This window comes from Mytilus californianus, unplaced genomic scaffold, assembly GCF_021869535.1.
Source record: "Mytilus californianus isolate M0D057914Y unplaced genomic scaffold, xbMytCali1.0.p SCAF_17, whole genome shotgun sequence".
NCBI lineage: Eukaryota > Metazoa > Mollusca > Bivalvia > Mytilida > Mytilidae > Mytilus > Mytilus californianus.
In genome coordinates this window covers 9,375,395-9,403,291 of record NW_026262659.1, presented here as the reverse complement: position 1 = coordinate 9,403,291, position 27,897 = coordinate 9,375,395, and the positions used below count along the sequence as shown (strand labels likewise).

The window sequence follows — 27,897 nt, the reverse complement described above, 5'->3', positions numbered from 1 at the left end:
AAAACGTAGAGTATAGACGCACAATGATAAAGTTAAGATAGCTTATAAAAAAGTCAAACGATTGCGTGTTTAGATATATAGCAGAATAATTGTATTAGTTCATGTCTATAGTTTTATAAAGCAAGCATTTCTTAAAATGTATGATAACAATATAATTGTATTAGTTCATGTCTATAGTTTTATAAAGCAAGAATTTTAAAACAGTCAGATTTTTAGAGTATGAAACGAAATCATTTATGTACGTTGACAAGTATCAGATCAGAGAACCATGTGTACTGAAATGTAGCTCCATAATGAGTGTATATAAATGCATAATGTATGTTCACATAAGTCAAATAAAAATATGAATGTCTTCAGTGTTGGATTAAAAAACTTTATGACAATTATTTATTCACATTGTACTATCTAAATTTCATCTTTGTTGGTAGCATCATATGTTTACGACAGAAATGTATAGCTGTGATATGGATAAAATTATCATTTCAAATAAATCTAGGGATTTTGTAATTGCTTGAAAAAGAAATCGTCATAGCTTTGATATTATATGAGATAAAAGGTAGTGTATTTTTTTACGGAAATAATAAATTTTAAAATGTAATGAAACAGTAATAGATAACAAACCAAAGTTATACATTTTAAAGTGAATGATCGATAAAATCAGTGATTTGTGTCTGATGTATGGGTTAATTACTCATAACCACGACCACAATACAAAGCAAACGTGTAAATGAATGGGTGGGTTTTAAGTCTAATTAGAAATGGATGAACTACTGTTTAAAACGCACAGGAGATGTTATCATTTCAACCCCCTATAGAGACTGAAAGCAAATGGTAATATGTGGTTATAGAAAATAGACTCTTAATTGTTCTAATGAATTCTTATACAAGTTAATATAAGTGTACTTCTACTTGATCAACAATAACGTTTCTGTCTGAATTTTCCAACTGTTCTTTATTTTTTATCTTTGAATATCTTGAAGGTCCAGATTTTCCAATATTCATTACTCACAGAAATTCAACATCTGGTGAAATAACATTGCAATATTTTAAATAACGTTTTAAAAGTTTGGGATATAAGAAAAGCAAGATGTTCTTTTATGATTTACTTCGACTTTGTTGGGGTTTTGCACTACTGTCAACAGCAGGTAAGTGGTTAAAATGATGCAAAACAACGTATACATATATTATAACTATGTGAACGGGAGAAAACGGAACCCGTTGATGTCGAAATACATATGTATGATTTTACAATGTAAAACGGTATTATGTTTCTTTCACAATTGCTGAAGTATTCTTCCTGGTTTTATTGATGCACAAAAAATGTAAATAGTAAACAGAATTGAAGTGAAACAATAAAATAAGAAAACATTATTTTCTAAATGATTTTTTGTGACTTTACTGGCAAATTATGCATTTGATTACAATAGTTTACAATTTTTCAATACATTAAATGGTTTCTCTAACGCTTCTTCAGAAAACAAAATCTGTGCGACCATCAAATCCCAAATAATTGGCATTCATCTTCAAAAACATTACTGGTATTTCATGATAGTTTATGGTCATAAATAATTCTATTGAGCTATCGAGTCTTTGATTTCTGCTATGAATCTTGTTTACATGTAATCATATTTACTTTAATTATACTATGTAACTGATCAAATATGTTTGATTGTCCATTTTTATTTATTACCGGTTTTATCATGTTCCTTGTCTTTAGACATGAATTAAGAAGTATAGTGCTGGTGAGGCTTCTAAAGCAGATTTTGTATTTTTTTTTTCTGAGTATATAGTAAATATAATCAACACAATATCGAATCGCAAGTTTGTTTCTCTGTGCATGCAATTGATTTATGTATTATACAGTAATTGGTTCAATATTGAATTTAAATTTCATTTATACGGAATAATTTATTTGCTTTTTGAATGCACCTTGATGTATTTGTATAAAAACATGAACTAAAAGCACAGTTATTGCTTTTTTTTTATTAAAGATAATGATATAAGGTTTTCTGTAAAAGAAAAACTATATCTATTTAAAAGCAGATTGAAATCGGGTTATCTTTCCTTTATAAGTAGAAGCAGTAAGGTCGTACTTTTGTAAGATATTTCAAAGAAAATATGTTGATTAAAAAGGAAACTTGAAGTGCACAAGGTATACTGCTGTTATTGTTTATGATACGCTGTTTAAAATCTTCATTAGTTGTGCTATGAACCAACAGTTTTTGGAGAAGGCGCAAAATTATTTTTTTCGGAGCATACACAACAAAATGACATAAATAGAACAGTATGTAGTTCAGTGGTTGTCGTTGGTTCATATTTGTTTTTCGTAAATTGTTTTGTTATTAATTCGGACGTTAGATTTCTCAATTAAATAATTTCATATTTTTCATGTCGGATCCTTTTATAGCCGACTTTACGGTATGGGTTTGTTTCATGGTTGAACGCCCTACGGTGTCATATAATTGCTTTCATCCACTTCATTTTAACTTTGGTGGATAGTTGTCTTATCGCTACATAGATGATGTTCCCTCATTCGATAATTCTAAATTTGGTGACTATGTTGAACGCATCTATCCCGTCGAACTTGAGACAAAGGATACAACAGATACAGTTAGGTCTGCTCATATCTTGACTTACATCTAGAAATTGACAATGAGGGTCGGTTGAAAACAAAACTTTATGACAAAAGAGATGACTTCAGATTCCCAATTGTGAACTTTCCATTTTAATGTAGCAACATTCCAGCAGCGCCTGCATACGGATTATATATCTCCCAATTGATACGATACTCCAGGGCTGGTATTTCTTATCATGATTTCCTTAATAGAGGGTTGCTGCTCACAAGGAAGCTATTAAACAAAGAGTGCCAAGTAGTGAAGTTGAAATCATCCCTTCGTAAATTTTACGGACGCTATCACGAGTTGGTTGACCGTTACGGAATATCCATTTCACAGATGATAGCGGATATGTTCCTACTGTCGTAACTACAATCCCGTCCCCTTTTCCTGAATGTTACCTACCGAATTAGACTTATTACCGGTTTGTACTAACATGAGCAACACGACGGGTGCCACAAGTGGAGCAGGATCTGCTTACCCTTCCGGAGCACCTGAGATCACCCCCAGTATTTTGTGGGGTTTGTGTTGCTCAGTCTTTAGTTTTCTATGTTGTGTTTTATGTACTATTGTTTGTCTGTTTGTCTTTTTCTTTTTTAGCCATGGCGTTGTCAGTTTATATTCGACTTATGAGTTTGAATGTCCCTTTGGTATCTTTTGCCTCTCTTTTATTGGCCATCATACCATATCTCCCTATTCTTATATTAGTATAAAAATCAGGAGATATTGTATGATTGCCAATGAGACACTAGAGTTAATTGGATATGGAAGTAACCAATCATAGGTAACCGTACGGCGTTCAACCATAAAACAAACCCATACTATAAAAGCGATAAAAGGTCCCATCAAATGTAAAATATGAAACAATTGAAACGAGAAAAAACTAACGACCTAATATATAACAAAACAATTTACGTAAAACAAATATTACAGACATGACATAAGTTGCACTCTTTTGTAGTAAAATCATTACACAACTATGTAAACGCTGAATCACATTCGTAGTACTGAATAGATGGTACCCTCATGGTCTGATAGTGCACCATCAGCAGTATTGACCCAGTTGTAGTAATATAACGGATGGTTAAATTATGAAAGAAGCGGAAGATACCAAAGGGATAGTCAACTTATAAGTCGAAGACAAACTAACAACGCCATGGAAAAATAAAAAAAAAATAAAAACGACCAAAAGACAAAACACTCTACAAACCACATAACATAAAAAAGTAAAGACTGAGCAACATGAACCCCACCAAAAAACGGAGGATGATCTCAGGTGCTCCGGAAGGGTTAGGCAGATACTTCTATAAAATAAGCTTTATCCAATTGATAAGTCATTACACAGGAGCTGATTTGTAATTGACTCTTATCTAACCGTAGGACAACACCAATTCGTAAACCATCGGTCATTTTAAATTTCTAATCATAAGACTTAACCAAATGTGAGATTTTGCAATTCGTTTGAAACGCATTTTTTATGACAATACTGTCACCGGTATAAACAAAACATGCATTGACACATTAAAAGCACAAAGAACAAGACATAAATTTAAAGCAAGAGCAACACGAACTCCTTTTAAACAAAACAAGGGAGCTGCAGAAGGGTAAGCAGATCCTGTCCAACATGTGGCAACCGTAAGAAAGATAGAGGTGTAAAGATTGAAAACAATAGAACAAAAACTAATTGTTAATTCTTTTAAATGAGACTATGTCATTGGGTTGATGTTTTATTTGTGTTTACCTCACACTTTCCTCTATACAGTTTATAGTTTACAATAAGATCCATATATATAAACAGTATACGCTTTTTCAAATACTATTTACCAATAGTGGTTTCCAGTCCTTTGTCGTCTTTAACTTTAACCAAAAACATTTGTCACATTTGGAAAAAAAAACAGCAAGGAATTCAAAATAAAAAAGTCGAAGGACCTAATACATCTTATAGTTAAGTTAATGAACACAAAGGCCCTCACGAAAACAAGTGTCAAAAATGTCATTGTGGATCAATGGCACTTTAATAGTATTAAAGATCTTAAATTTCTTAAGATATCACGAATGTCGTGACATTTTGACACAGTGTTGATCCGTTTTGCGATAGATCCATGCATATCTGTTTATGCACTCGAACTTGCGTTGTTTAGAATTAATGCGATAATCTCCGTTTTTGAACTTGACTTGTATATGCAATATGGAATAACAAGATCTTGCTTCTAGTGGGTTCATTCTGTTGGTGGAATTGTAGTCTCTGAGGGTATCATAAGCACAATTCCAAGAACTATGGTACTGGAATTACAATTCAGATATAGTGGGTTTTTTTTCTAATTTGCTGTTAGGAAGTATTTGAAATCATTTTAAATCAAGTAATGCATCTTCCTCGTTCAAAGCTCTTATTCTATTTTCTGATTTGGCTATACGTTTGGTCCACTTTGGTTTTATAAGATCTTTAACACTGTCTATATATATAAGGTTTTGGATTTATTAAATATTTTTTGACTCCGTTATCACTGATTTGACATTTATTGATCCAGTGCGCATCTGGTACAGTAAGAGTTGTATCACTTATGCTTTTGAAACCTTACCAATCAATGTTGCCTCTAATTCTCAAAATTTTAAAATTATAAAAATTAAGTTATAAAGCATTTGTTAGATCAATCCTCAATATCCCGAACAAAAATAAAGGGGATAATTATTAACAAAGGCACTTTTAAGAAAATATTCAGAAATTTATTTTTTCAGTCATGGTTTAGGAACCGACAATTCATCTTCTTGGGGGATTTATTATAATAAATTGTTTGATTTTTAATTTCTAAAAAGAAGAAAAACGAAAAAAAAAAATAAAAGTAAAAACAACCATCCTCAAAACCATACATTAAAAGCCAACGACTTTGCAATACGAGCACTACCAATACCGGGGATAATCTGAGGATTTCCAAAATGGTTTGCGCATCCTGCTCCGTTATAGATAACCCGAGGGGTGTTCTACGACAAGAAAAACCTTAAAATATGAATTATCTGACTTATATGCCGTAAAAGAAATATTGTTTTTTATAAAGATTTGCAAAATTTAGCATCCTATTTTACCCACCACACTAAAGTGGGATATTCCTTTCTAATGCGTTCAGGTTTTAATACGCCCTACGGCTCATTTAGAATGTGAAATAAAACTCACTAACTAATCTAGATATAAACCTTAGAAATTATTATCCATACACAATAAAAATATTACTGTAACTGCATTAAGTAAGACACAAATGAATTGTTACCATCTGATACCGGTGTATGAAAAATACAAGACACTTTGTAAGTAATTTATTGTACCAACTTAGTTTATGGAAAGGGTGAGGTGCTATGTTTTTTTTGTCTATTTGTAATGACATTTTATCGCGGAATAGTGATTATTTTTTCAACAATTTTAATTGAATCGAATGAAATATTCAGAATGATTTTCTTTTGAATAGCAATACATTTTTGCTAACAGATAATCAGGATATAATTATATACCTTCCCCCACCCGACCTCATTGTGAGGTACGTGAATGTTATTCAATAGAATAAAAGAATCATTTGATAGTGTAAAAGGTATACATAAATGTAAAAAAAGTTAAGAACTGACACGAAGGGGGCACGAAATCGTGATACATGTACATGTTACACGAAAACGAATATCAATACATGTAGGTCACAGTATGATTTCCTATTCAGTGTGTATTGTCCTGAACATGCATGAAATATTTGCCACTGGACATTAAGTAACCATCAATCAATCAACCTATTCAGTGTGAATCAATAAGATTTTCAAAATCTGACACACGAATATGTTAAATCTGGCTTTATTTTAAAGTGTTATGAAAGTTTTACATTAAAATTCATCTCGCATATATAATGTATCTGTATTGTAGCGATAAATTATCAAAACTTCACATTATTTGTTTCTAAAATTAAAATTCGGGCAATGACGATTTTTTTTACACCTATCATGTGTAATGAAAAATAAATCCCCAAATCGGCAACAGAAACTATCAGACGAATATAATTTTGAAGTAAATTATAGTTTGCATTTTAATCAAGGAGAATAATTACCTCACACTGGTCATTATTTTATGCCTTGGAGCATATTTCATTGAAACATGGTATCGTCCGGGTTGATTCTTCGAAAGAATGACCTATCGTTCTGAAAGAAAATAACTCCATATAGGTATATAAATATGTGATACCCGTCATGTTGCGCATAGTAAGTACAAAAAAAGTGAATCAATTCGAAAGAGATACTAATGACTTGTTTTAAGCTTAGACCAATAAGAAAAATGAAACCCAAATATGGCGATAATCACTGATTAACAGGCCCCTGACGTGGGACAATCAAATAACTCTTGTGTCTGGGTCAAACATGTTTGTAAGTGGACAACCCCCTCCTTTCTTGGGAAAGTGCTGTAACAGAAAAGTGTAAGAACAAATTATAAATCAGTTGTAAAGTCTTGACTCATCAAAACGGCGATGCCATTTAAATAAAGCATCACAAAACAACACAAGGTACCTATCTAAGAGTACTCGAGGTTTTCCTATACTTTGATACTTATCAATGAACATTCAGCTGGTTACTTTAGCGCATCGAATGCAGAATACTGCTGGTGGATACCACTACTGATTTGATGTAAGTTTCTCAATGATCCATCAGTAAATGGGGTAATTATTCTTGATTTATCGTGCAAACACTTGTGTGTTTAATTAATAATGTACAATAAACTCAGCATAGATACCTTGATTTACATATTGTACGCCAGGCGCGGGTTTCGTCTTCAAAAGACTCACCAGTGACGCTTGAATAAAAAAATTAAAAAGGCCAAATAAAGTACGAAGTTGAAGAGCATTGTGGACCCAAAATTCCTAAGCGTTTTGCCCAAAACAGCACAGGTTATTGGTTTTGATATAAATCAGGCAGTTTGGTTTCTCGTTTGAAAATTCCATTATTTTTGCGTAATTTGTCTTCTGGTGAATAGTTTTTATACAGACAACTAATAACATTTTCTAATAATTATATTGTTTGCCTTCGTTTTCAGCATGTCAATGTAATTTTCCATCACAGCTTATAGGAGTGTGGAAAGGGGCTGACCGAGGCGACATGACATTTGTAAATTCTACATACATACAATTTTATAAAGTGACTATTCCTGGTGTCAGTTCTTTCCACTTTTATTGCGAAGAGCAAAACAGTGAAGGGACTTTATACTTCTTGAGGTAATCGAAAATTAAAATTAGAATAGAAAACGATACTTAACACTGATAATTTTTGTAATCATTTTGTCATATTGATTAATTGAGATCTCATTAAAAATGAAGATATCAAGCAACCAAATCAATATCTCGGAATTAACGTTTAACTGTATTCTGTATTGTCTTTTATATTCATATTGGAAATAAATAGATCGACTGCTTGTAGACTGATATCATTTATCGAGAGTTTAAAAGTTATCAAAGTTAGTTAAAAAATTATAATCTAGTACCAAAGATGCACTTTTTGGACACACGAAAGTTTTCAGGTGCACTTACATCAAAACAGTAGGAAGGCCAAATTAATAATGAAGTGCAAGAACAGCGAAAATACAAAAAATCCAAAACAAATTGTCCCTAATGTTGTTTAGGTCAACTTTGTCTGTGAGTACACAAACCTTAGCATTTTTAATTACTTTAACGTTATGAACATTAAATTGCCAACAATGACTTACTTATGGCAGTTCATGCAGCGAAGGAATCTGAAACGTCTATCAACACTGGCATTGTTTAATGGTTGTCAAAGCTCTCAAAAGATACCATACTTTAATATGTTCCTTATATCGTTACTTCAATCCCGTTCCCTTTTCACGAATGTGACCTACCGAATTTGACTATTTACCAGGTTTGTAATAACATAAGCAACACGACGGGTGCCACATGTGGAGCAGGATCTGCTTACCCTTCCGGAGCACCTGAGATCACCCCCAGTTTTTGGTGGGGTTCGTGTTGCTTATTCTTTAGTTTTCTATGTTGTGTCTTGTGTACTATTATTTGTCTGTTTGTCTTTTTCTTTTTTAGCCATGGCGTTGTCAGTTTATTTTCGATCTATGAGTTTGAATGTCCCTCTGGCATCTTTCGCCCCTCTTTTAAATACGTAATACTCCAGACGCTCGTTTTGTTTACACGAGACTTGTCAGTAGCTCTTGAATCAAAACAGTTGGAAAACAATCAATAACTTTGAAAATTTGTTAATACTGGAGCAGGAAAATACCTCCTCTGCAACTGAATAATAATGGTTACAACGTTATTGGAAAGGCAAACACATCTTTTTTCATGCATGTGATGTATGACTGCGTACAAATGTACTCTAAAACAATTCAATTTAAAGACTGAATGGTGGTTTTAGGTATACAGATACAAATAACAAACTATTCACTATTTCAGAGCAGAACAAGTGAACAACATTTTTGGTTTGATAATTAAGTTCTATATGTGCATAGAATTACACGTTGTTGATAGTGATGTTGCCTATTACTACCAGTTAACAGGTGAGTAATGAATATATTACAACCAATGATATAACGTGTAATGTTTCATACTTGGGATGAAGATAGGGAGTCAACTTACAGTGCATTTATTACAAACTCTTGATTTTTTTTTCATACGAGACAACATAGTACGGATCTGAGAGTACTCTTTCTGAATGCTAGTTCAAAGACAATAATATTTTTCCAATATTAGGATATCAATCAGTAAAAAAACACGATCCTATGGCAAAATAATAGTATTGACAGAATGTAGGGCCGTAAATGTCATAGCTGTATATCAATTCTATTATTTATTCTTTAATTTATTGATTACGAAATCAGTGTTTGTACCGATAAAACAATATTCAAAGATCTAATTTAAGTATTAAATTGATAACCTTTTAAACAGTTGTTTTCCATTCGTTTGATGTGTTTGAGCTTTTAATTTTGCCATTTTATAAAGAACTTTCCGTTTTGAATTTCTCTTGGAGTTCGGTAGTTTTGTTATCCTACTTTTAAGAATTAGTTTATGAAATAATCAATGAGTTTACATGGATCGTATCTTAATTTACGAGCTATATAAATAACATCAGTGTAAAATTATGAATTGATATCCAGTTTGAAATCAGCCAAACTTTCAAATCAAATCATTGTGTATATGGCAGAATTTAGTAAAGGTGTTACGTAATTTATAGTAACAAAACCTGACTTGATTATTTACAAGGGATGAAAAGATTACGTTCATTGAAATCTATAATTTCACTACAGACATGGTCATAGCGAACATGTAGGGATATAAAAACACATTAAGATGGAGACAAAAGAACACAGCCTTCCTAAAAAATGAAAATTAACAACAGAAAACCAAAAATCGGCCCTTTTATCGTCATTCTCATAAATTGAGTTTTCCGTGAAACTAAAATATTTAAAAAACGGATAGACAATTCTAACTGTTTATATTTGAAAGTAAGTTCAGTTTGGTAATGTTTGGCAGCATATTCATGATATTTATAAAGTACTTGATTATCTAACCAAAATTATCACCAAGATAACGGTACGTGTTGTTGACTTTATTAGTTAAATGGAATTTAGACGAGTTTTTACTAAACTGGTCATAAACTTTTATTCATAACAATACAGTAACAAGTCCACAACTGAAAGGGTGCCATTAGTACCCATATGCATATATATTTATATATAATGTCAATAAACTTTATTGCCGAAACGTACATAGATGTACTTCCAGTACATCAGACTTCCAGTAGGTATATTTAGCATATTAACCTTTCTCAATACAGAAAAAGCGTTTAGGTGTATTGCATCAAATAAATTTACAATCAGATTTTTTGAAGGACCATTTAATCAAATAAGAGAACATCTGATTGAAAAGATAGTGTGGAACTTAAGTGTATAGAGTTGAAAAGTCAAACCTGACAACCGAATTAAAAAGACCACCAAAAGTACGTTTTTTTTCTAAGATATTCAAAATATTTAACACTCCAAAACTACTTGACCTCAGATTCAAATGATCATTGATAATTATTAAGATTTATTTAAAGCCGAACTGGTTCTGTAACTTTACTTTACATCTGTTTGCATTAAATAATTTCAACACCCAAACTCAAACATTTAAAAGCAAGTAGTGTATACATACTTAACGACCAGTTAAGGCGACAGTAGTTTAAACGTTTTCAAATCTCGTAAACCAATAACAGATTTTTTGTGCTTTGTATCGATCTGGTTAGTTAAACCATTTTCAACTGCTTTTTACAGTTTGTTCTTGTTTTGTGCTGTTACACCACTGTCTCAGGTTATGAGAAGTGTTTGGCGCTTGCTAACATGTTTAAATCCGCCCAATATGTATGTGCCTGTCCAAAGTCATGATCAAGAGCCTGTACTTCAGTGGTTGTCGATCGTTGCTGTGTTTCATTTTTGTTTTTCGTTTATTGTTTTGTACATAAATCAGGTCGTTAGTTGGTTTAAATTGTTTTAGATTTGTCATTTCGAGACCTTTTGTGGCTGCATGTGTGGTATGGTTTGGATATTGTTGAAGGCTGTACGGTGACTTATAGCTGCTCATTGATACGTCATTTGGTTTCTGGTGGAAATTTGTCTCCTTGGCAATCATACCGCATCTTCTAATTTTTATATAGAAAGAGACAAATCATGGTAACAAAAAGAAACTGAGGGAATCGCAATAATTTCAAAAAGAAGCGGGACCGGATGCGTCTCCCGCTATTCATTCATCAACCGCCATGCGAATTCACACTAAAAATGTCACAATCGGGAATAGGACACAATGAGTAATATTTCAGATCAGACGACTATACTGGTATGGAAAGAACTTAGACCGCGAAAACATGTCGCTAGTGAGTTCAGACACATACAAATCATATCGACTAAAATCAACTAATTCGTCATGGTGACCGTGAAAATTACGTAGTGTTGATTTCAGCCGTTCTTCTTCGAACCTCTGTTGGAGAATTCTTTGTGCAAGGAGCACACACCTGTTAATGAAGGTCAAGACGGATATAAAAAGAATATCAAATCAGCTGATGTCAACATTTCTTGGGGGAGTTGGAACCTTACTTTCTGAGTAATTTCTTAAATCAAAATGTCAAAATTAGAAACATATTCTATAAGTCATGTCAGTACCGAAGCACAGACTGCTGAGCTAATGATAATTGAGTGAACTAATCAGTAGTAGTGGTATTGACCTCGTACTAGTAAATGAACAGAACACTTTCCAAATTTCGATCGTCAGATAAATGATTATGTAAATACGAAAAAGATAGACAAGACACGAAGATCTTTATATTGCTAATTGATTAAGTATGATCAATTATTTCAATGAATTTATTTATCTATTAGAACGTGATCCCTATTTGCAAGATAACATGGTTGGGGATGGTACAAACACTGCTACTTTTAGCAGCGTGTGCAGCAGGACATTGGTCAGTCGTACTTTCATCACATTAGTTCGAGATGGTAGGTATATGTTTGGCTTGTAGAATAGTTAGACATTTCATTACATCAAAAACGTTTTGCTCTGCGTTTTTGTATCATGTTCTTTAAACATTGGTAAGCCATAACCACGAGCTTATTGATTTGTATATGGTGTAGAAAGACAGAATAGTCTAGCGTTATTCAACACGAGACTTGAAGCTGACATTTTTTATTAGAGTCTATAAACACCAAATTATAAAATAACGAACGAAGAAAACTAAAAAAAAAAAAAATCCACAAGCAAGAAAAATAAAAAGCCATCAAACCATCAAAACTACTAACAAAATAACTGTGTTGAGAATAATTGATGTTTGATTAACGTCACTATATCATTAAAGACCATATCGTGTAACAACATGTGAACTTATTTGTGCAATTATGAATATCATCTACTTTGCGAGAACCAATCAGAAACTGCAAAATTTTTAAATGCTAAATCCAGAAAAAACACCACTTATTGAAATCATTGTATACAACGTTACAAAACCACCTTTAGTCAAGTTTTGTTTTTGACTCATAGGTTCAATTGCTGATGGAAGTCTAAACATAACTTGTCCAGAAGATTTACAGGCCCAGTTTGGTAATGTTTCCATTCAGCACGAAAGTGAAGCGGACGCATCGACATGTCCTGACACTGTATTTGATGTCTGTACAGATAAAACTTTGATCAACATTACATACAATGAAACGTGTTCTACAACGTCTACAGACAAAACTTTATCAGGTTTGCATTATAAACATGTTATTCCATTATTCATAACTAAGTATGACGTATATATAGTAATACGCACCATTTTGCTTTTCAATGTAACTGTATACACGTCTGTTATGTAATGTACCACTCTATACTTACAATGTACAGGTCTAGGACTATATCGTTGTATGCACGTCTGTTGTGTAATGTATCACTATATACTTACATGTCTAGAATTATACCGCTGTATACACGTCTGTTATGTAATGTACCACTATATACTAACAATGTATATACGTACAGGTCTAGGACTATATCGTTGTATACACGTATGTTATGTAATGTACCACTATATACTTACAGGTTTAGGACTATATCGTTGTATACACGTTTGTTATGTAATGTACCATTTTATACTTACAGGTCTAGGACTATACCGTTATATACACGTCTGTTATGTAATGTACCACTTTATACTTACAGGTCTTGGACTATACCGCTGTATATACGTCTGTTATGTAATGTACCACTATATACTTACAGGTCAAGGACTATACCGCTGTATACACGTCTGTTATGTAATGTACCACTATATACTTACAGGTCTAGGACTATACCGTTATATACACGTCTGTTATGTAATGTACCACTATATACTTACAGGTCTAGGACTATACCGCTGTATACACGTCTGTTATGTAATGTACCACTATATACTTACAGGTCTAGGACTATAGCGCTGTATACACGTCTGTTATGTAATGTGCCACTATATACTTACAGGTCCAGGACTATAGCGTTGTATACACGTCTGTTATGTAATGTACCACTATATACTTACATGTCTAGAATTATACCGCTGTATACACGTCTGTTATGTAATGTACCACTATATACTAACAATGTATATACGTACAGGTCTAGGACTATATCGTTGTATACACGTATGTTATGTAATGTACCACTATATACTTACAGGTTTAGGACTATATCGTTGTATACACGTTTGTTATGTAATGTACCACTTTATACTTACAGGTCTAGGACTATACCGTTATATACACGTCTGTTATGTAATGTACCACTTTATATTTACAGTTCTTGGACTATACCGCTGTATACACGTCTGTTATGTAATGTACCACTATATACTTACAGGTCTAGGACTATACCGCTGTATACACGTCTGTTATGTAATGTACCACTATATACTTACAGGTCTAGGACTATACCGTTATATACACGTCTGTTATGTAATGTACCACTATATACTTACATGTCTAGGACTATACCGCTGTATACACGTCTGTTATGTAATGTACCACTATATACTTACAGGTCTAGGACTATATCGCTGTATACACGTCTGTTATGTAATGTGCCACTATATACTTACAGGTCTAGGACTATAGCGTTGTATACACGTCTGTTATGTAATGTACCACTATATTCTTACAGGTCTAGGACTATATCGCTGTATACACGTCTGTTATGTAATGTGCCACTATATACTTACAGGTCTAGGACTATATCGCTGTATACACGTCTGTTGTGTAATGTACCACTATATGCTTACAGGTCTAGGACTATACCGTTGTATACACGTATTTTATGTAATGTACCACTATATACTTACAGGTCTAGGACTAAACCGTTGTATACACGTCTGTTATGTAATGTACCACTATATACTTACAGGTCAAGGACTACACCGTTGTATACACGTATGTTATGTAATGTACCACTATATACTTACAGGTCTAGGACTATACCGTTCTATACACGTCTGTTATGTAATGTACCACTATATACTTACAAGTCTAGGACTATACCGTTCTATACACGTCTGTTATGTAATGTACCATTATATAATTACAGGTCTAGGACTATACCGTTCTATACACGTCTGTTATGTAATGTACCACTATATACTTACAGGTCTAGGACTAAATCGTTGTATACACGTCTGTTATGTAATGTACCACTATATACTTACAGGTCTAGGACTATATCGTTGTATACACGTCTGTTATGTAATGTACCACTATATACTTACAGGTCTAGGACTAAACCGTTGTATACACGTCTGTTATGTAATGTACCACTATATACTTACAGGTCTAGGACTATATCGCTGTATACACGTCTGTTATGTAATGTACCACTTTATACTTACAGGTCTAGGACTATACCGTTATATACACGTCTGTTATGTAATGTGCCACTATATACTTACAGGTCTAGGACTATACAGTTGTATACACGTCTGTTATGTAATGTACCACTATATACTTACAGGTCTAGGACTATGCCGTTGTATACACGTCTGTTATGTAATGTACCACTATATACTTACAGGTCTAGGACTATATCGCTGTATACACGTCTGTTATGTAATGTACCACTTTATACTTACAGGTCTAGGACTATACCGTTATATACACGTCTGTTATGTAATGTGCCACTATATACTTACAGGTCTAGGACTATACCGTTGTATACACGTCTGTTATGTAATGTACCACTATATACTTACAGGTCTAGGACTATGCCGTTGTATACACGTCTGTTATGTAATGTACCACTATATACTTACAGGTCTAGGACTATATCGTTGTATACACGTCTGTTATGTAATGTACCACTCTATACTTACAGGTCTAGGACTATATCGCTGTATACACGTCTGTTGTGTAATGTACCACTATATATTTACAGGTCTAAGACTATACCGCTGTATACACGTCTGTTGTGTAATGTACCACTATATACTTACAGGTCTAGGACTATACCGCTGTATACACGTCTGTTATGTAATGTACCACTATATACTTACAGGTCTAGGACTATACCGTTGTATACACGTCTGTTATGTAATGTACCACTATATACATACATGTCTAGGACTATACCGTTATATACACGTCTGTTATGTAATGTACCACTTTATACTTACTGGTCTAGGACTATACCGTTGTATACACGTCTGTTATGTAATGTACCACTATATACGTACATGTCTAGGACTATACCGCTGTATACACGTCTGTTATGTAATGTACCACTATATACTTACATGTCTAGGACTATACCGTTCTATACACGTCTGTTATGTAATGTACCACTATATACTTACAGGTCTAGGACTATACCATTGTATACACGTCTGTTATGTAATGTACCTCTTTATACTTACATGTCTAGGACTATACCGTTCTATACACGTCTGTTATGTAATGTACCACTATATACTTACAGGTCAAGGACTATACCGTTGTATACACGTCTGTTATGTAATGTACCACATTATACTTACAGGTCTAGGACTATACCGTTCTATACACGTCTGTTATGTAATGTACCACTATATACTTACAGGTCTAGGACTATACCGTTATATACACGTCTGTTATGTAATGTACCACTATATACTTACAGGTCTAGGACTATACCGTTATATACACGTCTGTTATGTAATGTACCACTTTATACTTACAGGTCTAGGACTATATCGTTATATACACGTCTGTTATGTAATGTACCACTTTATACTGACAGGTCTAGGACTATATCGTTGTATACACGTCTGTGATGTAATGTACCACTATTTACTTACAGGTCTAGGACTATATCGTTGTATACACGTCTGTTATGTAATGTACCACTATATACTTACAGGTCTAGGACTAAACCGTTGTATACACGTCTGTTATGTAATGTACCACTATATACTTACAGGTCTAGGACTATATCGCTGTATACACGTCTGTTATGTAATGTACCACTTTATACTTACAGGTCTAGGACTATACCGTTATATACACGTCTGTTATGTAATGTGCCACTATATACTTACAGGTCTAGGACTATACCGTTATATACACGTCTGTTATGTAATGTACCACTATATACTTACAGGTCTAGGACTATGCCGTTGTATACACGTCTGTTATGTAATGTACCACTATATACTTACAGGTCTAGGACTATATCGTTGTATACACGTCTGTTATGTAATGTACCACTCTATACTTACAGGTCTAGGACTATATCGCTGTATACACGTCTGTTGTGTAATGTACCACTATATACTTACAGGTCTAGGACTATATCGCTGTATACACGTCTGTTGTGTAATGTACCACTATATACTTACAGGTCTAGGACTATACTGCTGTATACACGTCTGTTGTGTAATGTACCACTATATACTTACAGGTCTTGGACTATACCGCTGTATACACGTCTGTTATGTAATGTACCACTATATACTTACAGGTCTAGGACTATACCGTTGTATACACGTCTGTTATGTAATGTACCACTATATACTTACATGTCTAGGACTATACCGTTATATTCACGTCTGTTATGTAATGTACCACTTTATACTTACAGGTCTAGGACTATACCGTTGTATACACGTCTGTTATGTAATGTACCACTAAATACTTACATGTCTAGGACTATACCGCTGTATACACGTCTGTTATGTAATGTACCACTTTATACTTACATGTCTAGGACTATACCGTTCTATACACGTCTGTTATGTAATGTACCAATACATAATTACAGGTCAAGGACTATACCGTTATATACACGTCTGTTATGTAATGTACCACTTTATACTTACAGGTCTAGGACTATATCGTTGTATACACGTCTGTTATGTAATATACCACTATATACTTACATGTCTAGGACTATACCGTTGTATACACGTCTGTTATGTAATGTACCACTTTATACTTACAGGTCTAGGACTATACCGCTGTATACACGTCTGTTATGTAATGTACCACTATATACTTACAGGTCTAGGACTATACCGTTGTATACACGTCTGTTATGTAATGTACCACTATATACTTACATGTCTAGGACTATACCGTTCTATACACGTCTGTTATGTAATGTACCAATATATACTTACAGGTCTAGGACTATACCGTTATATACACGTCTGTTATGTAATGTACCACTTTATACTTACAGGTCTAGGACTATATCGTTATATACACGTCTGTTATGTAATGTACCACTCTGTACTTACAGGTCTAGGACTATACCGTTATATACACGTCTGTTATGTAATATACCACTTTATACTTACAGGTCTAGGACTATATCGTTATATACACGTCTGTTATGTAATGTACCACTCTGTACTTACAGGTCTAGGACTATACCGTTATATACACGCCTGTTATGTATTGTACCACTTTATACTTACAGGTCTAGGACTATACCGTTGTATACATGTCTGTTATGTAATGTACCACTATATACTTACAGGTCTAGGACTATACCGTTCTATACACGTCTCTTATGTAATGTACCACTATATACTTACAGGTCTAGGACTATACCGCTGTATACACGTCTGTTATGTAATGTACCACTATATACTTACAGGTCTAGGACTATAGCGCTGTATACACGTCTGTTATGTAATGTGCCACTATATACTTACAGGTCCAGGACTATAGCGTTGTATACACGTCTGTTATGTAATGTACCACTATATACTTACATGTCTAGAATTATACCGCTGTATACACGTCTGTTATGTAATGTACCACTATATACTAACAATGTATATACGTACAGGTCTAGGACTATATCGTTGTATACACGTATGTTATGTAATGTACCACTATATACTTACAGGTTTAGGACTATATCGTTGTATACACGTTTGTTATGTAATGTACCACTTTATACTTACAGGTCTAGGACTATACCGTTATATACACGTCTGTTATGTAATGTACCACTTTATATTTACAGTTCTTGGACTATACCGCTGTATACACGTCTGTTATGTAATGTACCACTATATACTTACAGGTCTAGGACTATACCGCTGTATACACGTCTGTTATGTAATGTACCACTATATACTTACAGGTCTAGGACTATACCGTTATATACACGTCTGTTATGTAATGTACCACTATATACTTACATGTCTAGGACTATACCGCTGTATACACGTCTGTTATGTAATGTACCACTATATACTTACAGGTCTAGGACTATATCGCTGTATACACGTCTGTTATGTAATGTGCCACTATATACTTACAGGTCTAGGACTATAGCGTTGTATACACGTCTGTTATGTAATGTACCACTATATTCTTACAGGTCTAGGACTATATCGCTGTATACACGTCTGTTATGTAATGTGCCACTATATACTTACAGGTCTAGGACTATATCGCTGTATACACGTCTGTTGTGTAATGTACCACTATATGCTTACAGGTCTAGGACTATACCGTTGTATACACGTATTTTATGTAATGTACCACTATATACTTACAGGTCTAGGACTAAACCGTTGTATACACGTCTGTTATGTAATGTACCACTATATACTTACAGGTCAAGGACTACACCGTTGTATACACGTATGTTATGTAATGTACCACTATATACTTACAGGTCTAGGACTATACCGTTCTATACACGTCTGTTATGTAATGTACCACTATATACTTACAAGTCTAGGACTATACCGTTCTATACACGTCTGTTATGTAATGTACCATTATATAATTACAGGTCTAGGACTATACCGTTCTATACACGTCTGTTATGTAATGTACCACTATATACTTACAGGTCTAGGACTAAATCGTTGTATACACGTCTGTTATGTAATGTACCACTATATACTTACAGGTCTAGGACTATATCGTTGTATACACGTCTGTTATGTAATGTACCACTATATACTTACAGGTCTAGGACTAAACCGTTGTATACACGTCTGTTATGTAATGTACCACTATATACTTACAGGTCTAGGACTATATCGCTGTATACACGTCTGTTATGTAATGTACCACTTTATACTTACAGGTCTAGGACTATACCGTTATATACACGTCTGTTATGTAATGTGCCACTATATACTTACAGGTCTAGGACTATACAGTTGTATACACGTCTGTTATGTAATGTACCACTATATACTTACAGGTCTAGGACTATGCCGTTGTATACACGTCTGTTATGTAATGTACCACTATATACTTACAGGTCTAGGACTATATCGCTGTATACACGTCTGTTATGTAATGTACCACTTTATACTTACAGGTCTAGGACTATACCGTTATATACACGTCTGTTATGTAATGTGCCACTATATACTTACAGGTCTAGGACTATACCGTTGTATACACGTCTGTTATGTAATGTACCACTATATACTTACAGGTCTAGGACTATGCCGTTGTATACACGTCTGTTATGTAATGTACCACTATATACTTACAGGTCTAGGACTATATCGTTGTATACACGTCTGTTATGTAATGTACCACTCTATACTTACAGGTCTAGGACTATATCGCTGTATACACGTCTGTTGTGTAATGTACCACTATATATTTACAGGTCTAAGACTATACCGCTGTATACACGTCTGTTGTGTAATGTACCACTATATACTTACAGGTCTAGGACTATACCGCTGTATACACGTCTGTTATGTAATGTACCACTATATACTTACAGGTCTAGGACTATACCGTTGTATACACGTCTGTTATGTAATGTACCACTATATACATACATGTCTAGGACTATACCGTTATATACACGTCTGTTATGTAATGTACCACTTTATACTTACTGGTCTAGGACTATACCGTTGTATACACGTCTGTTATGTAATGTACCACTATATACGTACATGTCTAGGACTATACCGCTGTATACACGTCTGTTATGTAATGTACCACTATATACTTACATGTCTAGGACTATACCGTTCTATACACGTCTGTTATGTAATGTACCACTATATACTTACAGGTCTAGGACTATACCATTGTATACACGTCTGTTATGTAATGTACCTCTTTATACTTACATGTCTAGGACTATACCGTTCTATACACGTCTGTTATGTAATGTACCACTATATACTTACAGGTCAAGGACTATACCGTTGTATACACGTCTGTTATGTAATGTACCACATTATACTTACAGGTCTAGGACTATACCGTTCTATACACGTCTGTTATGTAATGTACCACTATATACTTACAGGTCTAGGACTATACCGTTATATACACGTCTGTTATGTAATGTACCACTATATACTTACAGGTCTAGGACTATACCGTTATATACACGTCTGTTATGTAATGTACCACTTTATACTTACAGGTCTAGGACTATATCGTTATATACACGTCTGTTATGTAATGTACCACTTTATACTGACAGGTCTAGGACTATATCGTTGTATACACGTCTGTGATGTAATGTACCACTATTTACTTACAGGTCTAGGACTATATCGTTGTATACACGTCTGTTATGTAATGTACCACTATATACTTACAGGTCTAGGACTAAACCGTTGTATACACGTCTGTTATGTAATGTACCACTATATACTTACAGGTCTAGGACTATATCGCTGTATACACGTCTGTTATGTAATGTACCACTTTATACTTACAGGTCTAGGACTATACCGTTATATACACGTCTGTTATGTAATGTGCCACTATATACTTACAGGTCTAGGACTATACCGTTATATACACGTCTGTTATGTAATGTACCACTATATACTTACAGGTCTAGGACTATGCCGTTGTATACACGTCTGTTATGTAATGTACCACTATATACTTACAGGTCTAGGACTATATCGTTGTATACACGTCTGTTATGTAATGTACCACTCTATACTTACAGGTCTAGGACTATATCGCTGTATACACGTCTGTTGTGTAATGTACCACTATATACTTACAGGTCTAGGACTATATCGCTGTATACACGTCTGTTGTGTAATGTACCACTATATACTTACAGGTCTAGGACTATACTGCTGTATACACGTCTGTTGTGTAATGTACCACTATATACTTACAGGTCTTGGACTATACCGCTGTATACACGTCTGTTATGTAATGTACCACTATATACTTACAGGTCTAGGACTATACCGTTGTATACACGTCTGTTATGTAATGTACCACTATATACTTACATGTCTAGGACTATACCGTTATATTCACGTCTGTTATGTAATGTACCACTTTATACTTACAGGTCTAGGACTATACCGTTGTATACACGTCTGTTATGTAATGTACCACTAAATACTTACATGTCTAGGACTATACCGCTGTATACACGTCTGTTATGTAATGTACCACTTTATACTTACATGTCTAGGACTATACCGTTCTATACACGTCTGTTATGTAATGTACCACTTTATACTTACATGTCTAGGACTATACCGTTGTATACACGTCTGTTATGTAATGTACCACTTTATACTTACAGGTCTAGGACTATACCGTTGTATACACGTCTGTTATGTAATGTACCACTTTATACTTACAGGTCTAGGACTATGCCGTTATATACACGTCTGTTATGTAATGTACCACTATATACTTACAGGTCAAGGACTATACCGTTGTATACACGTCTGTTATGTAATGTACCACTTTATACTTACAGGTCTAGGACTATATCGTTATATACACGTCTGTTATGTAATGTACCACAATATACTTACAGGTCTAGGACTATACCGTTATATACACGTCTGTTATGTAATGTACCACTATATACTTACAGGTCTAGGACTATACCGCTGTATACACGTCTGTTATGTAATGTACCACTATATACTTACAGGTCTAGGACTATACCGTTGTATACACGTCTGTTATGTAATGTACCACTATATACTTACATGTCTAGGACTATACCGTTCTATACACGTCTGTTATGTAATGTACCAATATATACTTACAGGTCTAGGACTATACCGTTATATACACGTCTGTTATGTAATGTACCACTTTATACTTACAGGTCTAGGACTATATCGTTATATACACGTCTGTTATGTAATGTACCACTCTGTACTTACAGGTCTAGGACTATACCGTTATATACACGTCTGTTATGTAATATACCACTTTATACTTACAGGTCTAGGACTATATCGTTATATACACGTCTGTTATGTAATGTACCACTCTGTACTTACAGGTCTAGGACTATACCGTTATATACACGCCTGTTATGTATTGTACCACTTTATACTTACAGGTCTAGGACTATACCGTTGTATACATGTCTGTTATGTAATGTACCACTATATACTTACAGGTCTAGGACTATACCGTTCTATACACGTCTCTTATGTAATGTACCACTATATACTTACAGGTCAAGGACTATACCGTTGTATACACGTCTGTTGTGTAATGTACCACTATATACTTACAGGTCTAGGACTATAGCGTTATATACACGTCTGTTGTGTAATGTACCACTTTATACTTACAGGTCTAGGACTATACCGTTATATACACGCCTGTTATGTAATGTACCACTCTATACTTACAGGTCTAGGACTATACCGTTGTATACACGTTTGTTATGTAATGTACCACTATATACTTACAGGTCTAGGACTATACCGCTGTATACACGTCTGTTATGTAATGTACCACTATATACTTACAGGTCTAGGACTATACCGCTGTTTACACGTCTTTTGTGTAATGTACCACTATATACTTACAGGTCAAGGACTATACCGCTGTATACACGTCTTTTGTGTAATGTACCACTATATACTTACAGGTCTAGGACTATACCGCTGTATACACGTCTTTTGTGTAATGTACCACTATATACTTACAGGTCTAGGACTATACCGCTGTATACACGTCTTTTGTGTAATGTACCACTATATACTTACAGGTCTAGGACTATACCGTTGTATACACGTCTGTTATGTAATGTACCACTTTATACTTACAGGTCTAGGACTATATCGTTATATACACGTCTGTTATGTAATGTACCACTATATACTTACAGGTCAAGGACTATACCGCTGTATACACGTCTGTTATGTAATGTGCCACTATATACTTACAGGTCTAGGACTATACCGTTGTATACACGTCTGTAATGTTATGTACCACTTGATACTCTCAGGTCAAGGACTATACCGTTGTATACACGTCTATTATGTAATGTACCACTATATACTTACAGGTCTAGGACTATACCGCTGTATACACGTCTGTTATGTAATGTACCACTTTATACTTACAGGTCTAGGACTATACCGTTATATACACGTCTGTTATGTAATGTACCACTCTATACTTACAGGTCTAGGACTATACCGTTGTATACACGTCTGTTATGTAATGTACCACTTTATATTTACAGGTCTAGGACTATACCGTTGTATACACGTCTGTTATGTAATGTACCACTTTATATTTACAGGTCTAGGACTATACCGTTATATACACGTCTGTTATGTAATGTGCCACTATATATTTACAGGTCTAGGACTATACCGTTGTATACACGTCTGTTATGTAATGTACCACTTTATATTTACAGGTCTAGGACTATACCGTTATATACACGTCTGTTATGTAATGTACCACTCTATACTTACAGGTCTAGGACTATACCGTTGTATACACGTCTGTTATGTAATGTACCACTTTATATTTACAGGTCTAGGACTATACCGTTGTATACACGTCTGTTATGTAATGTACCACTTTATATTTACAGGTCTAGGACTATACCGTTGTATACACGTCTGTTATGTAATGTACCACTTTATACTTACAGGTCTAGGACTATACCGTTGTATACACGCTATAACAGACGGATCAGATACATACTTGTCTATATGGAACGACGATCCATTGGCTACCAATCCATTTTACTGTCTAGTACGTTTCAAAATTCAAATGATGATACTTGTGTTGAACAACAATTAAGATTTGTCCCGTTATACAGTGTACATTTACAATTAAGTAGTACCAATCATGTTAATATATTTAAAATTAATTATAAGTCGAACTTTTAATATTGATTTTGAATTTGATTTTTTCAATGCATTAAATATTCTAAGTGTCAAAGGGAAATTACTTTCATCCTGGTGGCATTGGCTAAGTAAACTGATTTGTATTCATTGAAATATTTTTTTTAAAACCGGTCAATCTGAAGTAAGATTGCAATATTTATGAGAGTTATATGTGTGCTATGTTTCTGTTTTCGATATTTTGTTTTTGCTGCGTGTTTAAAACCTACAAATGGGTTGTACCTTTTCTATTCTAAAAACATATGTACGTTTTCCTGTATTTTATTATTCAAATTACTTAACTATAACATAATCCTGATCCTGTTTAAAATATAGGCATTCAGAAGAACTGGTGATACAATTTATGCTACAGAAACTCCACAGTTCTGCGGTAATACAACAACATCTTCTGAAGCTGAAACAGGTGGCGTTAAACTTGTTGTATGGGATATAATTAGTACGTTTATTCGGCTTATTAAAACATTGTAACCTCCAACAAAAACACAAAAGACTGACGAAAGCAGAGTAATCTTTCAGTACCTACAGATAACTGTTTATTTAACCCACTTAAATAAACATAAAGGTTTTTGTCCTTTGTATTTTCGTGTTGTTGGAATTTTCTTCCATTGGCGTGTATCTTAATGTTATATAAGTTGTTTTATTCTTAATATTCACAGTGTTATATGTTTTAGAAACATTATATGATAATTTTATAGTTTGTACTTACTAATTTCACAAAAAGAACGACAAAAACAACCTTCATCATTAGTGTTTATTCTAGTTTGGAATCGCATTAACTCCAAAAGTAGCAAGACGGGGTAAGCTCCCCCTGCGATGCATGCATCACTCGCCATCTGAATTCACACTTTGTCAAAATATTAAAATCGGGATAAGACACAATCGGTTTAAAACAGTTTAAAAAATATTTTTTTTTAACTTCTTTTGAATAAGTAATTCCTGGATTCTTTGTTGAAGCTTTTGGTGTAAATAATAACATGAATATGCATTTAAGTGTTAATAATGTACTATTGTCTTTATATATTGTATATCGTATGTATATCTGGGATGTTTTGAGGACCCTCAGGAAGATTAGCTTTGGATAATGAGGCCATCATCTTAAAATAAAGATAAATTTACTTGTTTATGTCATCTTAACCTTGACCATCTTCGTTTCAGGTACATGTGAGGTTATCATTCCTAGTAAGTACAAATAGCCAGTCATAAAGTTTAATATTCAACGTAAAAAGTTGCTTAAAAAAAGATTGATAGACAATATTTTAAGATGTTTCAAATCAACTAATACTTGGGAAAAGTCAAGTAACATTCTTTAGGATCTGGGGATTTCTTCTTATCTTTATTTTCAAATCATTTTTCTCTATTCTTTATTTATTTTGTCAATTGATCTCTATTCTTTATATGATAGCAACCTATTATTCTTTTCCTTCTGTTTAGACTATTCTTTTCTCTATCTCTATTCTCTTTCTTTCCCTTTATTCTGCACGTTTTGCCCATAATTTTCTTTTCTGTAAACCCCATCCAGACCCTCGTAATAGATTGGTAGTTTGAAGCTTAACACAACACGTGACATCTCGGCGAAACTTTTTACGTTTATATATGCAAAAAAAAAAAGATTATTACTTTAAAATTACATCAAATATTGTTCAAAGATCGCTATCGACACGTAGTTATAAATGATTCATAAAATTTTCAAAAAACCAACATTTTTTTTAAATTCGAAATAAATGTTATATTTAAATGAAATTTAGTTTACATGTTATTACTTTGATATATTGTAGCAACACCAGAAGTTCCTCCCAACCTGGCTTGGCTGTACATGCTGCTAATTCTACCATTCATCCTACTGCTTATTCTAGCCATATTATTGGCAAGATATTGCTTTCGGAAATATGGATGTATATGCAAGAAAATCAAACTTCCAAAACGAAGGAAGAAGCCTCCGCCAATCGTTGACGACGGGACTGGAAAACCTGATATAGTTCAAAAAATTACATTTGTTCCAAGTGTCATAAAACCAGCTCAACTTTACAATTTTAGACCCAAAAAGCCCTTAAATTTCTTTCCCTTGTTTGATCCACAATGGGTTCCCTCAAAAACATTACAACCGATTGCAAAAGTGGAACCATTATATCACGATACATTTGATGATTACATGAAAGGGAAACTGCCCCGAAGACCGTCTGGTGTTAGTTTATACAGCTTTCATTCTGGGCCAATGTCCAATAGCAATGCTATATAACATGCAATTTTTTAAATTTAAACATATAGACCTTATCGCTATTTAGGAATCTGCGACACTTGAACTTTTAACGCCACACATCAATCACTTTTCCTTTGTGGCGTCAGACATTTTTTATTGTGACGTCAAAATTTTACGGGAACCTTTATGATGTCCAGTAATGGCGGACAAATAGCGATAAGGTGTATTAACAATGTATATGAACGTTGAAACATGTATTATTAATTAGCATTTGGTGTATATGTTTTATCTTTATTACATAGAAATAAAGCTTAGTTAGAATCAGTCTAAAGTTTCGTGTTAGTATACAGATGCAATGCATTGTAATAAATGTAAGCGAAAGTTAAGATCGAGGCCTTATCAGGTTTACCTGACTATATGCAAAGATGTAGAATTGGGGGAAGAAGTTGTTTAGTAGATTTTTTTATGCAAAATTTCACAGTCTATCAAATATAATAACAGTTTTATTAGGTCGTGAATTTTACAAAAGAGTTCAAAATCGTAGAGACGCTTTGCAGAATTAAATAGTTCTTTGTTGCTTATTTCCGTTTTCTTGTCTTTACTGCCACATCATTACTTATTTCTTGGACTCTGAACATTTCAAATCTTGCATCTCGTGGGTTTGTTTTTGTCAGTAATAAAACTTTTAGCTTTGTTCTGATTGTTATATTTGTAATTATCATTTAGCTTACATTTTAGACGCTGACATTTACCTCTGTAGTTGTGTATAACCGATGAAACTACTATATTTTCTTGGAATAATGCTTATACTCTCATCGAAACTCAAAACGAATGATAAATACGAAGCCTCAAAACCGCTTAACAACTAGTAGAAAACTATAACGGATACAAAAATGGAAACGAACAGGAAAATAGCCATAATTCGAGTTTAAAACAGTG

General features: G+C 33.9%; 1 protein-coding gene across 1 annotated transcript; it reads left to right on the top strand.

Annotated features, from left to right (window-relative positions):
* The first annotated feature begins 909 nt into the window (after positions 1 to 909).
* On the top strand, positions 910 to 27,282 carry LOC127726359 (uncharacterized). Its single transcript, XM_052233719.1, has 18 exons — positions 910 to 1,145; positions 7,672 to 7,849; positions 9,050 to 9,153; positions 12,004 to 12,120; positions 12,659 to 12,862; positions 14,411 to 14,530; positions 15,311 to 15,370; positions 15,611 to 15,670; positions 16,091 to 16,270; positions 17,591 to 17,650; positions 18,191 to 18,250; positions 20,306 to 20,365; positions 20,786 to 20,965; positions 21,386 to 21,565; positions 24,506 to 24,609; positions 25,077 to 25,197; positions 25,917 to 25,940; positions 26,537 to 27,282. The coding sequence occupies exons 1-18, from the start codon at positions 1,088 to 1,090 to the stop codon at positions 26,995 to 26,997; spliced, it is 2,331 nt and encodes a 776-aa protein (XP_052089679.1). The 5' UTR covers positions 910 to 1,087; the 3' UTR covers positions 26,998 to 27,282.
* The last annotated feature ends 615 nt before the right edge of the window (positions 27,283 to 27,897 follow it).

What these genes read in the sequence shown, in the direction of transcription:
- LOC127726359 (XM_052233719.1), top strand. Translation starts at nt 1,088, where the DNA reads ATGTTCTTTTATGATTTACTTCGACTTTGTTGGGGTTTTGCACTACTG. An exon ending in CTATTACTACCAGTTAACAG is followed by an intron (nt 9,154 to 12,003) that starts GTGAGTAATGAA and finishes TTTATCTATTAG; the next exon opens with AACGTGATCCCTATTTGCAA. An exon ending in CCAATCCATTTTACTGTCTA is followed by an intron (nt 24,610 to 25,076) that starts GTACGTTTCAAA and finishes TTTAAAATATAG; the next exon opens with GCATTCAGAAGAACTGGTGA.